The 16197-nt window shown below is 38.4% G+C and overlaps 3 protein-coding genes across 5 annotated transcripts in view; 1 reads left to right on the plus strand and 2 right to left on the minus strand.

Moving 5' to 3' along the window:
* LOC149717170 (uncharacterized) lies at positions 1 to 2180 on the minus strand. Its single transcript, XM_089835879.1, has 4 exons — positions 1970 to 2180; positions 1642 to 1841; positions 892 to 1114; positions 1 to 473 (listed from the first exon to the last, which is right to left on the minus strand). Exons 1-4 carry the CDS (start codon positions 2069 to 2071, stop codon positions 273 to 275), a joined length of 726 nt encoding a protein of 241 aa, XP_089692005.1. The 5' UTR covers positions 2072 to 2180; the 3' UTR covers positions 1 to 272.
* A 2150-nt stretch (positions 2181 to 4330) lies between these two features.
* The window catches only part of LOC149717171 (neuroglobin-like), a 66117-nt gene continuing 54250 nt past the window's right edge, over positions 4331 to 16197 (minus strand). For 2 of the 3 annotated variants that reach the window (XM_089836232.1, XM_089836240.1), the window contains exons 2-5: positions 13922 to 14266; positions 10276 to 10505; positions 8955 to 9186; positions 4331 to 7493 (exon numbers count right to left, since the gene is read on the minus strand). In XM_089836232.1, the coding sequence (XP_089692358.1) occupies positions 7314 to 7493; positions 8955 to 9186; positions 10276 to 10463 (600 nt within the window). In that variant the 5' untranslated portion in view covers positions 10464 to 10505; positions 13922 to 14266 and the 3' untranslated portion in view covers positions 4331 to 7313. Of the gene's footprint in view, positions 7494 to 8954; positions 9187 to 10275; positions 10506 to 12445; positions 12555 to 13137; positions 13408 to 13921; positions 14267 to 16197 lie in introns of those variants that run through there. The other variant, XM_089836248.1, reaches the window with a different exon arrangement.
* LOC149717172 (uncharacterized) overlaps positions 9091 to 16197 on the plus strand; it is a 123665-nt gene continuing 116558 nt past the window's right edge. The window contains exon 1 of the mRNA XM_089836209.1: positions 9091 to 9208. The gene's annotated coding sequence lies outside the window, so the exon portion shown is untranslated. The remainder of the gene's footprint in view (positions 9209 to 16197) is intronic.

Below are 16197 nucleotides of genomic sequence, written 5' to 3' on the forward strand. Positions count from 1 at the left end.
CATTTTCAATTTTTAATTGAGTAAAGATTTTTTAGTCACAATTGACTACGTGCGTTAAGATTATTTGTTCAAACATGATTTAATTCAGCGTTTTTAGGCTTAACAGCGCTCGTCAATATCGTTCGTAATCTTATACCGTTTTCCATGGAGTAATTGCACTGGAGTGATAATTAAAATTTCCTTAAAAGTGCAGCTGTCTCCTTAAATATTGATTGCTCCATGGTGCTAGTTTGCTTGCAGTAAATGGAAAACGGCATTAGTTGTAAAATAATCTACGCTGTAGGCTGCATTTGCGTTAGGCCTTGAGAATCGGACGTTGTTCTTCGATTGGATATGGATGGCTCAGGGAACGGCAGGTCATTCAGACTCGTGTCGATTGTCGTTCCGGTTCTAGCCTTCTTGTTTCGTAAAACGCGAATAATTAATATTGGTAACGATGCCAACCAACAAACGAAATGGACCCAGTAAAAAACCTAATCAGGTAAGTTATAGATTTAAATCTTTCATATTCTTGACCACTTGACGCACGTGGCATTTGACAAGGCTTAGCTAGTATTTCGATAGACCCTTTTCATAAAGGCGAGCAGCAGTATCGTCTGCTTGGTATTGTGTTTACGTGGACCATTAGGTATGTGGATCACAAGACATCAGATAAGGCTTCAAAGTTATCAGTTCATTATAGTCTCTTAGTTTGAAGCCATTACTAACGTCATTGGAATCACGCATCGGATGTGGTGGTCAAACACAGTGTCTATTTTACCCCCCCCCCTCCCGACTTTTGAAAATGATCTATATACTGTTAGTTAAAATAATCACGATAAGCCTTGCCACCTGCATCATGAGGTTAAGATTAGTGACAACCTCGTGATTACTTTTTGGTTTCTTACTGACCTGCGATTGGTTTAAAAGTGTTTTAACTTCACTGCCATCGAATTTTAAATAGGCTTTCATGGCACCACTGCAAGTATATTTAGCGTCGTTATTGCCCTGTTTGTAGTCAGTCAGTTCGTTACACGTAGACAGTACTCCAACAGTCAAGATGCAAGCTCCGATGACGGTAAATACAGAGACCAAGGCGCCAATGAGCAAGAATGGCATTACCCACAAAGATCGTCTGCATACAGAGTGAGTAAAGTTAGTTGATATTGCGCTGTTTTTACTGGGCAGGGGAATTTCTTGGAGGAACCGTGTGTACAATCCGGCCATGACTTTCACTGAGGTACCAAAAGTCATTCGAGGGATAACACGGCAACCTGACCACCAGTATTCATATGTGTTATTGTTAGGCCCGCTTAGGTTTATTTAGGCTTAGAGTTCGGTTAGGCTCTATGGGGTCAAGTTGCCGTCTTTGAGCCCTCATTCCATATAGATCTCGACTTTAAATTGGATAATAATAATCTAGGCTTTGTCTACGAAGGGATTTCCACACTAAGCCTGTGGCTTGTTTACAGGTGGGTCCCTTTACATTGCATAGAGGGGTGGTGGCTAGCCCCTATGCCACAGCTAACCTACAGCGCCCTATATTAACTATTACCGCTAACCTCTGCAAGTTTTGATGGATAAACTAGGGACAAGTGTACACAACGATTCGTTGTATCTGAAACTAGGACTAGAAAGCGCGCTACAATACGAGTTATATACCCAACATGTTGTTCCGCGGTGGTAGCGACTTTGGCACCATATCCATAGTATACCAATAAAACCAGGGCGTATATGGAAGTAGCACACGGCAAAAATGACTCAAAATCGCAAATATGGTGCGGTCCATCATTAAATGGACTTGCAGGCCTAATTTCGTGGTTTAGTGTCATGTAAAGCAGGCATCTTTGATTCGCTTTACTCTGTGAATAAACCAGTTCAAATTAGTGATCCAAATTCTCTGGGAGGACAAGAACTTCGGCTGTTGATTTTTGACGCGGACATAAGCCTTAAAATCTCACTCCCATGAAAAATTTTAAAATTAACAAACCTTGGCAAAGAAAAGTGTTGACATAGATCCTAATCCCGTGATGAACGCTGCTAAATGAATGACAGCCGTTAGTAGTAATTGAACGTGAACATAAACTCCCATTTTACGTGTTTCTTCTCAGAGTTTTAAAGCCTAATTTGAGAGAAATTTCGAAACAATTAGAACGCCCCTTTGGAGTTCCTCATTTTGTTTCTCTTCTCTCGAATTTCGATACCGTTGCATTGTAATGTAGAATTTTCAAAAAAGTTCCTTAGTTATTGTGGTTTTTATCTGTATGTCGTCTTTATCTAGCAAAGTAAGTGTAAATAAAAGTATATAGTTATAAAAACGAAAAGTACACTTCGATGACAATGGCTGGTGCCCTCCTTTATCCCAGAATAATGTTGATCCCCCCTGCGTATGATTACCTTCCTGACCGTGGCACAGGGAACAAACCGTGAATAGTCTCATAAAGTAGCAGATGCTAGCTCTAATACCAAGAATTAACGTTTGAAAGCAGCGTGGGAAATAAGGCGGTGGCACAGGGAAAATGACCAGTTTAAAAATTGTCTGGTCCAGTTTAAAAATTAAATCGGAGGGGGTCAGTGGTTCACTGGACCCCTAAGAAAACTCAAGGGTCACCAAAGTCCAGACATAAAATCAAATACTTTAATTATCCACTTCTTTAGTTTAGCAGACGACGTGCCCTGGTCAATGGTCATGGACCAGTTTATCTATTCCAGGCTAGGGTGGTCGCTGGTCTAATGTCCAGTTTAAAAATTCCTTATTTCCCTCCCTGTTTGGAACGCCTGCATCATGTACTACTACTACTTTCTATGAACCTATGACGTCAAAAAGCTCTTCTTTGATTGGTTAGTTTGTTTAGGGGGTTGAGAAAAGGGTAGTTTGCTTCTCAGTTTACATGTCTTCTACGGCCAAAGCCGGGGCAATTGATAATGAAGTGTACTTTTTATTTTTATATCTATATATTTTTGGTGTAAGCAATCTCTTTCTTGATTAGTTAAGCACAATAAGGTCTGCTAATAATTTGGTTTTATCGTAATCTTATCTTACTTATGCATGGATTCTGCTTAAATATCTTTGTTTAAGGTTTGAAAGGTTCATTATATAAAATAATACATACTTATTGACATTATAAAATTGACAAGGGTTAATTAAGTAATCATTTCAATAGTAAACCAACCTTATTTGGTTTCTATGTCTGATAGACTTTTTCGATGTAAAAAAGGGGTAGACAACACTAAGTGTCGGGACATACAAGGGGGTTGATACATTGCCGTCTCTGCGCACTCTCATGAAACGAAGCTACTACAGCGCAGGCGCCAAAAAGCGAGATGGAAGGTTTAAGTTTTACCCCCGTGTCTTTCCCTCTCATTTACCTCGAAATGGTCCTTTTGATGCAAGTCCAAATATATGGTACCTTTGGATAGAGGAAAAGTTATCAATCACAACCTAAATCAACATTGTTTAAATTAGTCGAGTTATGGCATTTCAAACTTATATTTGAGGAACTTATTTTGTTTTCTTCGAATGTTTTGTTATTCATGCACAGTCACAATTTGTAAATTTCTGGAATTTACCAAACTGCATGCTTGATATCGGTAACATGAACATCATAAGAAAATATATTATCTTCTTATGGTAACACCATAACTTTATAAGATAATGTTCCATAAGTATGACACTTCGTAATGCTAGAGTCTTACTGAGAACTAGTTCCACTACACTCGGTTTTGGAGCCCATCTTCCCAATTAACCTTTGACCCCGCCTCACCAGGCTTCTCTTTACGAGAATCTATGACGTTTCATCAAGGTCCTTCATGACAAGCTCTAAATAACCAGTGGCAAATTTATGGAACATATTTTGTGAACTTATGGTAACACTAGGGGAAGATTTTTAGAAGTTCCGGGTTGAGTCCGCCAACCCCGAGCCATTCAGACTGATAAGAACGCCATATTCTGGGTACCTGTAAGTTTAACCCCTAATTAAGCACCCTTTTGAAAGTTTCAAAATAACTGGGTTTCCAAAAAAAAAAAAAAAATTCACCATGCAGTTATTTCAAACTGGTGGCCCCAAAGACTATTTTGTGTTTAGTGTCTACATAGACGGGAAACTATTACCCCCAGAAACGTAGGGTAGCTAAATTAGGTAGTATTGAGTAATATTTGCTGAGGGGGGTGAGACGTCATTGGTTTATCAGCCAATGAAATTAACAAGCCAACAGATGGAGTCACCTTCTGGTGGCTATAGAGCTCATGTTAAATTCTGCCGCCAAAATGGCGAATGGGCGGAGTTTAATGTCACCCTCCCCGTAACCGTTATAACTAAAATGATGCTAAAAATGATTAAAGACAAAAATGTTTACAACCATATCTCTTTAATTGTTTTTCCCGATTGGACAAAATAGATTACGCGCATTATATGACTATGACGTCATAGCCAATCAAAAAATGGTAACTATTTGGGGGCGGGGAAGAGAGCGCCATTTTGGTTTTTAGTTTATTAATCTCTTTAATACATAAACCATTCTTAATGGTTTCTTCTTTTTATGTAATGTTAGTTAGGGATGGCACAATATCACTTTTTTTAATCCATTTAGTTTTATTTCCTCTAAAAAAATTGCGGTTAACTTTTAATTAATCTTCCATTTTGTTTTTAAAAACACTAATCATAATTTATACCCAACTATATTTAATATATTATATATACTTTATTTTTTTTTTGTATTCAACAACACAGCCATGTTTATTTTTAAATGTTTATAGTTACTGGCACCGAATTAAAACGGGTATAGTATTGGTGTCTTTCAAACTAAATTTTAAATTCAGGTATTAAATTAAAGGCCGACTTCCATCGAAAAGAGTTCTAGCGAACTGACAACCGAGCATCGAGATGGCTAACAATGGAGCGACCGTGCCGATTTTCGAATCCCCGCTGGGGTAAAAGATGGAAGGGTTCTAGCTAACTGAAAGCCGTGCAATGTGGTTCTAGCGAACTGAAGATACACAATAGGAAATTTCCTTCAAGGGAAAGCAAAAATTCGAGAGGAAATAAAATGTAAAAGGGTTTCTATTGTTCATCTTCAGTTCGCACGGCTTTCAGTTAGCGAGAACCCTTCCAGCTTTTGACCCAGCGGGAATTCGAAAATCTGCACGGTCGCTTCATTGTTAGTCTCGATGCTCGGTTTTCAGTTCGCTAGAACCCTTTTCACTGCAAGTCGGCCTTTAAAATTAAACTTAAAATATAAAGCTCTTTGGTGGTGAAACTCCTTTTTTTATAAAGCCACACGCAAACCTTTGGCAAAAGCAACCCTATTGGTTGAAATGGAGAAATGTATATTTTTAGGAAGAATGTATAGTTATTTCGGAAGGCTATAGGAGTTGATTTGTTTTAGCTCTTTGAGCTAAAATCAATGTAGATCAAGTCAAGAAGACTGACTGTCTTCTGACCAAGGGGCCAATCACTCTTCGTAAACTTGTACCTTTCACTGTATTAGGACAGGGACTTAGCAATTACTAGTATCAACAGTTCATAGATAAAATCAAAAAGTATACTTCATTGAAGCTTGCCGTGTAATATGAGAAACGCCCCTTTTACCCTCAGGATAGTTGTCGACCCCCTTTACACTAAGAATAGTGTCAAATAGTATGATTACCTACACGGCCGTAGCGCAGGGAACATGCGTTAATAGGCTCCTAGTACCAAGATTAACGTTTGGATCGCCAACATGCGGTACTATTTTCTATAAACCCTTGCGTCGGGTTTGAGATAAGGGTCGTTTGTTCCTCATTTTACATGGCGTCTGGGAACTGTGAAAGGGGTACACTTTTTGTTGTTATCTATGAACTTTTGGTAGTATGAGCTTCAACTTATGGTAGGAAAGATACCAGGAAGGGTCGGAAGAGGGGCCAAAATAGCTTCCATTCTGTACAAACAAAAAAATACAGAATAGCAGAATTGCTACAGGGGGCGGCGCTACATCCGAATTACCAAGTCCCAATTATATAAATTACGTATAATCATCCAAAAATTTACCATTGACAGAGCTAAAATGATTTAGCATAATCAGTGTACATACAGTGTACGTACAGGGAATTTAAGAGTGGTTTGCCCCTCGCGCTTTCTAAATTTGAATTGTCTACAGAAATTATGTTGTTGAAAAGCAGAAGACTCGTTTTTTGATATCTCTGAGGGCGTGACCAAAGTAATCTCTAAGTCAATGAATGAAGTTTGAAGTACCCTTAAAATATTGGTTTTTAATTGGACTATTTATTGAAATCAATTAGTTGTAGAGGGTCGGGTTTCTACTGGAAAAATACACCAGTTTTCAATTCAAGTTTAAATCTTCTAAAACTAAGAAATATCCCAAATTAAGTCTAGAATTTAGTCGTAAGGGATTTGTAACAACTTATTTATGGTACAGTCGTCTTGACAAGATCAATAACAACTTTAAAATAGTTTAGAAATTAAATTTAGTGCAGTTTTCTATCTTTTCATTTTTGCGTGTGACTTTTATAAAAATTTTATTTAAAATCTCAATGTTTGGTTGAAGGGGAACTGGTATGATTACGTCACAGATAGGAAGATAAGGGGAAGGAGGGATGGTAGAGAAACAACATCGCGTCGCCTAGCGAGTCAATCACGAACTAGAACGATCGCGGTTTTTTTTTAAATATCTTCCTAGAACATTTTTGTATTGTTTGGTTTTTTTTTTACGAAAAGCATTTATATGTCCATTTTTGTAAAAATTTATTTCAGATTCTATGGAAGTAAATATCCATTATATTTTTTGTTTATCCTTAAATATTTATCTATCAGCTTTATTTATTTTGACAGTTGCACTTTAATTAATTATAATTAAATATTTCTTTTAAGATTGTTATACTGCAGCCTAATAAGTATAATTTAGAAGTCATTGCATTGTTTAAATTTAAATTTTCCTTTTATTTTGGTTTGTATTTTGATGGTTTCAGTTTTGTTTTTCTTTTATTTCACAAACGTTTTCGTTTCATAGTATCTTCAAGTAGTTCATAGAATTTTATAAGTCTTGTTTTCTTTTCAATGTTTAACACATGGGGATTTGTGACAATTTTGACACAGGGTCGTTTAACGCTCTCCGAGATCTATTTATAATTTTTTAATGACGTCACGGCGTTCAACATTAACCACTAGGGCGCAGCGCTTACGTATATGTTTTTTTTATTTCTTTTTAAATTTATAGATGTCTTCTGTTTTTATTTTATTTTTTTTTAATTTAGGATTGTCCAAAAATTTTCAGATCATTTCTGTCTCATTTTATAGTATTTTTTTTTGTTTACTTCCTCATAGGTCAAAGGGTTAACGCTACGATCCGGCCGTGCTGTTGCTTTTGGCCGGTTGTTGAGGGTCGGAGGATTCCTCGTAACCTTGCGCGATCGTTTCTAAAATGTACTTGATGGTCATTTCATATATCGTGGCCATGTTGTCCGTGTAACGATCACCTAACGTTTCTTGGACGGCCTGCAAAAACGGTTGCTCGATTCGCTGAAACGAAAACAAGCCATTAAAGAAAGTCATAAAATAATTGCGCAACAACAACCTCGAAGTACAAAGCACCCGCAATTTAGTAGGTAATTATAAAATAGAGTACATTTGAAGATATTGTAAGCTTTGTGAATTTTTGAAAAACCCAGCGATTCCAACATAATAAGCTTTGGACCTTAGCCATCTTGTTTAAACAAGTTGCAACCGTCATTCAGTCAGGGAGAAATTAGGTGAGATGGAGTGGTAATGATGGGCGGAATGCGGCACCGAAAGTCTCGCAACAAGCCCCAAATTGTTAAGTGCTGCCGCCTAGCCTCACTGTATTTGTATGAGAACTAGGGTACGTTCAGTAACGAAAATCTCAATGAAATCGCTGTTTTCTTGATGTTTTGGTTGATGGGCTCGAGACGTCACAGTGACGTAAAAGGTTGTTGAACGGAAAAGTTGAATTTTGAAGCTAGCGCTGTTTTCGAAAATGGAGTTGGGGAAACGTCTTACTGGACCTCAAAACGTTACGAAGCGCAAATGGCTCTTTTCAATTATTAACGAGCTCGCAAATAATGAAATTGTTTAAGAATATATATCCGTTTGAATGGTAGAAGTAGTTTTGTGATGAAAACTAATACAATTACTGTAAGAATAGCATTATTGGATTTTAATTTTTAAATCCCGCGCCAACTTTTCGTCTGTCAAGTGATCAACAGTAAAGTGCTACGTCACGCCATCAAAAAAACCATATCGATTATATGGTTTTTTTTATGGACAAGCGCTGAGCATGACGTCAAAATCGGAAACGCGAAAAGCGTACATTAGGCAAAATCTGTGATCGCTTAGTAAGCGCTGTCATCAAAGAGGGTCACTGAACGTACCCTTAGCTTCTATTTTTAAGACAGGGGGGGAGTATTTACGATTCCGTTCTGAACGACCCCACCTAAACCCTGAGGATGCTGGGGAACTTTGGTGCTGTTTGGGGGGGGGGGTTACAGAGGCAACGTTATAGTTAAGGGGGTTACCACTCCATCCCTCTCTCCTTCAAGATGGGTTTCTTTCCCTCTTAAGAAACGCCGCCCACGTGATCAGTCTGAGAACTAAAAAGGAGGAGGGGCTCGGGAGCAAAGGTCGTCTGTTTTGCGGCTTTTTGTTAGTCGCGAGACTGAATGCTTAGAAAAACGCACATGAATTTGATTAGAATGAAATTGAAATTGCGAGCTAATCTAATAAAATGTTCAAACGCTTCTTAATTCAAAGCCCCGAGGTATTAATAATTTGTTTGAATATTATTTTTATGTATCGTTTTTGATAAGCCTTGGCTCAAGCTTAAGAAGAGGAGTCAGTTTTTTTTTCCTGAAAGGAAGTTGCGTGGCGCGATCTCTAGGAACTATATCTATGGGTTAGGGTACACGCGTTTATTTCCTGTTCTTGGTAGTGATAATAATTGTGTTCTTATGTTGTTTTTCTCACCCAGAAATATTCTTTCTTGAAACCGGGAACCCTTCTGTGCATTTTGCCGACTTGTTTGAGGTAGTCGATGAAATAATCGACATTGTCCAAGGAGCTGATACTCTCGTCCAAAGTGTTCATGACTACGTTAGCGTGTTCTGCCAATTCCATGCTCTCCCTTTGCGCCTCTTGCGTCTTCAACTCTTGAAACTTTTCGAACAATCTCAACAGTTCGGCGTTTTCCCTAAATAACCTAGAAGAAACCGGAAGTAGGGGTAAGTACCACTTTCTTAATATTCAAGACTGCTAGGAAATGTCAGTCATCAAAGAGTAACGCGTTTGGGTGTGTTACGAAATTGTGATATCACTGAATTATTATCCAATACTACCAATCCATAAAGCCATAATTTCACCTGGTATGATATAATATTAGCAGACCATTAATGGAGTAATTTCGGTAGAGAGGGGGAATGAACTGTGTATCCTTAACGTTGGGGGCAACTTCGTCAGAGAGAATACTATTTGCCCCCGGAAGAGGTAATATCACTAAGGTAAGAGATAAAGGGTTATGACGTTGCCATGTATGGGAAAGAAATCTTTTTGGGGCTGTGGAGAAGGCATTGGTGGGTGGGTAAAAATTCTTTGAAATACGTCAAATCAAGTGACCGAGGAAAGCCTTAATTTGTTCAAAGAAACTTAGTTTGCGTTCGAAAACTACCGCTCCGGGGAATTGGCGCTGTAATCTCGTGAAAAACAAGGACTAAGTGTCCAGTCCCACACCATGTGGAGTCTTTGTATCTTGGCGTCACGTGGTGCCTGGCGACGTATTTCAAGTATTTTTACCCACCCACCGATGCCTACTTTACAGTTACTTTGAAATCACTACAAACTGGGAATAATTACTGTCTCAAAACTATCTGGACAAACCTGTTCTGAACCATTTCTAGTGTAAGTGTGAACATAGCTTAAGATTGGTGTTGGTTTTAGGTCAATAAACTCGACAAAATGTTGAATTACGAACGTATCAAATAATTCCCTGATAGTTCCGAAAGTTATTCCAAACTTGGAAGACTTGGATTAAAATATTCAATTGGAATTTCTCTCAGCTAAGCCTTATACCTTCTCTTGCTTGAACCCTTTATCGGGATTCCCAGCTCCGAAATCAACAGAGAAGGGGGGGAGGGGGAAAACGGTGGTTATCGGTTCTTAATTTGATGTAAGAGTACACTGTTTATTGATTGATTTTAACCCAGCGGGCAAGGCAAGCTTAATAGATAAATGCGAGCGTAGATGCATTGTCGGATGGTATAGTAAATAAGAGGACATGACAAGTACAATTTACCTGACAAACATATCAACTCCCGTGGGTTCCATAGCGCGGGCGATGCCCTTCCACGATTTAGTGATACTGAATTTTTGTCTGGCATTTAACGGTAGCCGAGGGTCCGTGGCAGCGGGTGCCGGCGGGTCGTTTAATGGCGCGCTGTTGGAAGCTCCGTTCTTCTTGTTTTTAGAATGACTTTTACCCATTTTGATGGTGTGTTGTACTAGCAGCAACTTGATAGCGAAACCCTGATGAACGAGAAAAACTCATTTTTAATTATATTTTTAATTCTTAGTATGGTTAACGAACACAATGCAATATAATACTTTATTATAGCGAAGGGTTTAGCAATTTCACGCTATTTCCGGTGGTTGACTATACATATCAACTTATAAGTAAATAATAACTCCGAATAAGTGTAAACATACTCATTGCGTAAGCAGCGGCTATATTCTTTCAAGTCGTCTCAAGTTTATATCTTCTGACTGACTGATAATCAACGCTTAGCCCGAACCATAAGTTCATAAAGTATGTTCCATAAGTTTGTCACTGGTTACTGAGAGCTTGTTATGAAGTGACGCGTGTCAATCGTCATAGATTATCTTAAAGCGACGCCTGGTGAGGCACTGTTAAAGGCTTAGTGTAGATATAGAATAAATATTAAGATGGACTGCAGTTTTTACCGAGTGTAGTCAATTCTCGCGTCCTTTTCGAACTGGCTCTCAGTAAGTCCCTAGCATTACGAAGTATAGGTAGTGTCATGCTTATGGAACATAAAATCATACAAACTTATGCCCGAAAAAATTTACCTATAGTTTGCAAGGACGTTACTTATAAGTAGAAGATACAACCTAAGAAATGTTTTTAAAATCAGTAGCCATCTTGAAAAATGGCGGCATCAAATGTAATAAAAAAGCCTTTATGCGCTAACACTTGCGCTATTCAACTGATTTCACTATAACATTTAGTACACGGATACTACATGCTCTATAGAAGGATTTTATGGCTTTTGGGGTTAAACATGCCGCAATATTTTAAAATTGCAACCCGAAGATTATCAAAAATATTCGACGGGCTGATGTCCCCCTTTGCTACTAGTTAATTAAACTCGGCTAACTTATTGGGTTTGATTATTCACTTATGTAAGGGAGCACGTGCTGTTGAAGTTTCCCTCAATTATTTTAAGTTTTAGATACGCGGTCGGGGAATGCGATTAACCGGATATTACCGTTTCTAGGCATTTTTAATTTCCTTTCGTTTCTAAACATGTAGCTCCCACGGGTCTTCTAAAGGAATTGTGGGTGTGAGTCAACTTACAATGTCTAGTTTCGCTTTTATTATCTCAAAGAAAAGTAATTTTGAAAGGGTGGGAAACATGATATGGTTAAACGATTGTGGTTTGTCTAGCGATAGCAGAATTCGGTATTATCTATTCATTAATTATGCAAAAATTATAGGATAATCGGATAAACATTGTTGTTGATAATCGATTAATCATGAACGTTGTTGTGGATTAGCGATTAAATATAAATGAAAAGATTTCCCAGTTGTATCAAGTGAAGTGAGAGATTGAGGGTGTGGCTTGCATTTATGTTTAAAACTTTAATTGGTGTTTAAGAGTTGGATGCTAGTTTGGCGCTAACCAAGAAGCGATATCTAGTTTATTAGGAAGAAGTGATAATTATCGCCACATTTCCAGCTTTATCTCCAGTCCAAAACGTAGTTCCGGAGTTAATCCCCGCCTCTAAATTACAACCAGCATCTCATTGGTTCTTGAACACGTATTTTCCCACTGAGGAGAGGCGAAATAGCCCGGACTCCTTTTATTTTGAAAGGGGGACTGGGACTATGGCGCGTGAATACATAGGCATCTTATACCTTCTCTCTAGTAAACTAGATATCGCTTCTTGGCTAACGTTGATCCTCCTTCATGTAGTTTTATAATATTAATTCGTAGTTCCTAATTAGACCGTGGTTAGGGTTTATTTTACTATCTTTTACATATACATTTTCTGCTTCCTATACCCTTCACTGCTAGAAATCCAACAAGTGCACTAGTCGTTATGGTATATTGGTCTTATGAGGTTTTACGTAAATCAGGTCGAGTAAAACTTAACTACGAGAAAAATAATTTACAAATACTACTCCTCGAAGTGTCATTTGGGGATAAGACGACAACTTGACCCACCTTTGTGTTTATGGTGTGATGGTTTAGGTTTAAGTTAGGGTTAGGCTTAGATTTGGTTCAATGTGGGTCAGGTTGCCGTTTTCTAGATTGTCATACTCATGGAGAATATCTGAAATTATTCAATTCCTCATTAAATATTAAATACTTATTTCGTTAAAGGGAGGGTGAAATGGAAAATAAAGTGATTTTTTTTTAATCGATTCTTCTACTAATTATAAGACCAATCTGCATAGTGAAACATCCAAGAAATAACACAGAAAGAATTTAAAATTAAAATTGGTTTGAGATTTCTCCGATAATTTTAAATAAGTACCTCAGACCAATCGCGTAAGACTCTGCCTTTTGGTTAACAAAATTCTCGTGGCTTCATGTCGAATGAAATTTATCGCGAGATTTGAAAAAATTTGAGCGCGATGTGACAATCGTGGCGCGAGACATGGAACGTGATACGAGAATTTTGTTAATAAAAAGGCAAGGAGTTACTTATTTAAAATTATCCATGCAGTGTCGAACTAATTTGGTTTTAAAATCATTCGGAGGTATTTTCATTAATGTTTCACTATGCAGATTTGTCTTAGAATTAGAAGAACATCGATAAAAAATCACTTGATTTTCCTTTTCACCCTCCCCTTTAACGCTTTCTTTAATTTCGTGTAACGTTCAAACTTTTGACTGAACGATTTAGAAATTACGAGTGCTAGGCCAAAAACGGTCTATTTTCTTTTTGATGAAGTTTCCCCTTTGCCTTGATTTGTCTCTTGTTAAAGTTTTCTAAGCTCAACAACAGAATAAATAATCCATACGACGATACAGCGTATATATATCAACAATGCATAAAATATTTGAAAGCTTGGCGCCAGTCGTATCGCTTTGTATCGAACCCCTTAACTTTCCAATCCCTTGTAAACGTAACAGTTACAAGATTAATATCAAGAGAAGTAGAAGTTCTATATTCTTCTTCATTACACCAGAAGTAAGATAAGGGACTAGAAGTATCGAGGTAACCAAATTCTTCACTTGGCGAAAGTGAATATTCTTGATAACAAATCAACAGTTGTCCCTCCGGTAGCGGTTTCTGAATTTTCCCTCCAGAACGTGAGACGCTCGCGGTGGTAGACGGCCGAACTAGATTCAAGGAGCCGCGTCCGTGTTCCGCGGCTTTAGGTTGAGGGGAACGGGGGAGGGAAATTTTTTTGGAACTCTACCAACTTTTCTCTCTCTAGTGTAGGCGCGACGGAAGCGGCATAAAATCCTCAAATTGGTTCACTATTGCCAGGATCTATTACCATGAATGTTAGGGATCTTTACTTCTAGTCCCTTATCTTACTTTTGATTACACTCATGCACCCACTGACGAAAGTCGCGTTGCGGTTTTCTCCTCCTCTTGATACGATACTCAATGGTAATTCTTCAATCTTTATGAAAGCACTAGGGCATATAGCAACAACAACATTGTGTTATGGGTAATACCAGTACCTTTTTTTAAACGTCAATATAATCGTTCTTTCTGGGCGATATATTGTCTTTATTTCGTGTCTTGTATCGATGGCGTCTTCTCGATTTTCTGTTCTTCCCTGGCGCTCGTTGGGCCGAACTGCAGTTGGGCCCGTCGACTCATCCCTAACCCTTTGTCTTGCCCGCCTTGCTCGACGGTCAGGTTGACTATAGCAGCTTTACTTCCGGGTTCGAATCTCTCGTCTTTTATTTATTTATCAAGCTTCCCCTTTCTAGCCGCACAAACACGACACGAACCGGCGTTGGACAATAATGTATCCTACGTCAACACCGTCCTCTGTACCCCGAGCCGTTTGTCTTCCGTAACTGCAACAAAACATGGGATAAAAATTGTTAAGCGAAAAATGATTCATGAATAATGGCCTGTACTTTGCTTGTGATATTCCCCGGGATTGCTAGATGGATTTTGGGTTCCAATGCATTTTTTTTAACGTTAGGGTTAGGACGGAGTTTGGGCCTCGGTCATAGATATGAGGAGGATATTTTCTATAGGTTAAATCATAAGTTAATGAGATATTCCATAAGTTTGCCACTGGTTACTGAGAGCTAGTCATGAAGTGACGTAGGTGAAACGTCATAGTTTCCTGTAAGCGACGCCTTGTACGGACTAAAAAAAGATGGATTGCAAAACAGAGTGTAGGCAATTCTGGCGTCGTTCTCGAACTACCTCTCAGTAATTCTCTAGCATTATGCAGTATAAGTAGTGTCATGTTTATGGAACATTTCTTATAAACTTATGATTGAATGGATAACAGTGGCAATGGATTTTTGGGGATTCACGATTTCATTCTGCGCCTGTTCTAGAGAGACTTTTTAGAAGTTAGAAATCCATAGGCACTTTTAGTCATAGAAGTTTCTACTAAACCGAGAAGCTTTTGGAAAATTGCTATTGTTTCTATCAGGATCAGTTCATTTTTTGAAATATACTTTGGGTAACTTTTCATAAACAAACGCCCCAGATGCCATAGGCACGGTTAATTTCTAATTTTGCAGTCCCTATTTTGTGTTTTATCAAAGCCGATCGACTCTTTTTTTTCACGTTAGGTTAAGTTTCTCAGATGGTTCAAGGGAGAGGTAAGGTGAAATAATAGTTTTTGCTCTTTAACAAATCAAGCGTATTTAGTGAGAATAAAATGATTAAAATCAATTTAGACAATGCTCTTAAGAACTGAGCTAATAGCGACAATTCTTCCTTAAGTTAACTGTTGCACGAACGAACGGTCCAGGGTTCGGAAAAATTTCTACTCCCGATTTTAGAACCTCTTAATTCAGGTTTACGCTTTACGAATCAATCACTTCAGTGCAACCAAGGCCCGTTCTTTTTGAACTTTTAACCGTTCATTTTTCCCTGCCAGTTTTCCCGGCTGTGATTAATGTTAATGCCCCGGTGAGGTTTTTAATAAGAAAAATGCCAAAAGTGGTTAAGAAAATCTTCGATCCTTAGAAGTTTCTCTCGTCTCTACAGGGCCAGTCCATTCCCCCTCTTTCCCCATGCAGCTCTAATCATAATTGGTTTTAACGGCTTTTCCACTTTGAAGGTCCGCTGTGAGATTTCAGGGTTCTAGACTTTCTTCTTCAAGGCCTTTCTCAATTCTTCAAAGACTCGTATGCGGTTCGCGCGGATGTTGCTTAGACCATAAGTTTATAAGATATGTTTAATAAGTATGACACTACCTATGCTTCATAATGCTAGAGACTTACAGCTCGAGCCAGTTCGAGAACGATAAGCGAGAATTGACTACACTCGGTTAATTTTGCAGGACTTCCATCTTCCTATTTAGTCTGTGTACAAAGTCTTTGACAGCATCTCACTAGGCGTCGCTTTACGTGAATCTATGGCGTTTCACCTACGCCACTTCATGACAAGCTCTCAGTAACCAGTGACAAACTTACGAAACATATCTTATGAACTTATGCTTAGACTTATAGTGGATGAGCGCAGCTTGCCGGAAAAGTTTAGCTCTGCGGCTTTCAACCATTTTTTTATTTGTATGAACCGTAACAAACCATTGATCCCAATAAGGGACTTGTAAGGTCTGCTTAAAGGGCCTGTAAAGCAGGCATCAATGGGTGGGTAAATATATTTGAAATACGTCAAAGGCAGGTGACCAAGGATAGGCGTGGTTCAAAGAAACTCCGTTCGTTTCATTTCGAAAACTATCAATTTGGAGAATTGGCTCTGCAATCTCTCGAAATGCTAGGAATAGGTATCCCACTCAGTGTGGGGTCTTTGGATC

Source organism: Phalangium opilio, unplaced genomic scaffold, assembly GCF_054372755.1.
Source record: "Phalangium opilio isolate 3A_F unplaced genomic scaffold, DU_Popi_V2 ptg000003l_1, whole genome shotgun sequence".
Lineage (NCBI taxonomy): Eukaryota > Metazoa > Arthropoda > Arachnida > Opiliones > Phalangiidae > Phalangium > Phalangium opilio.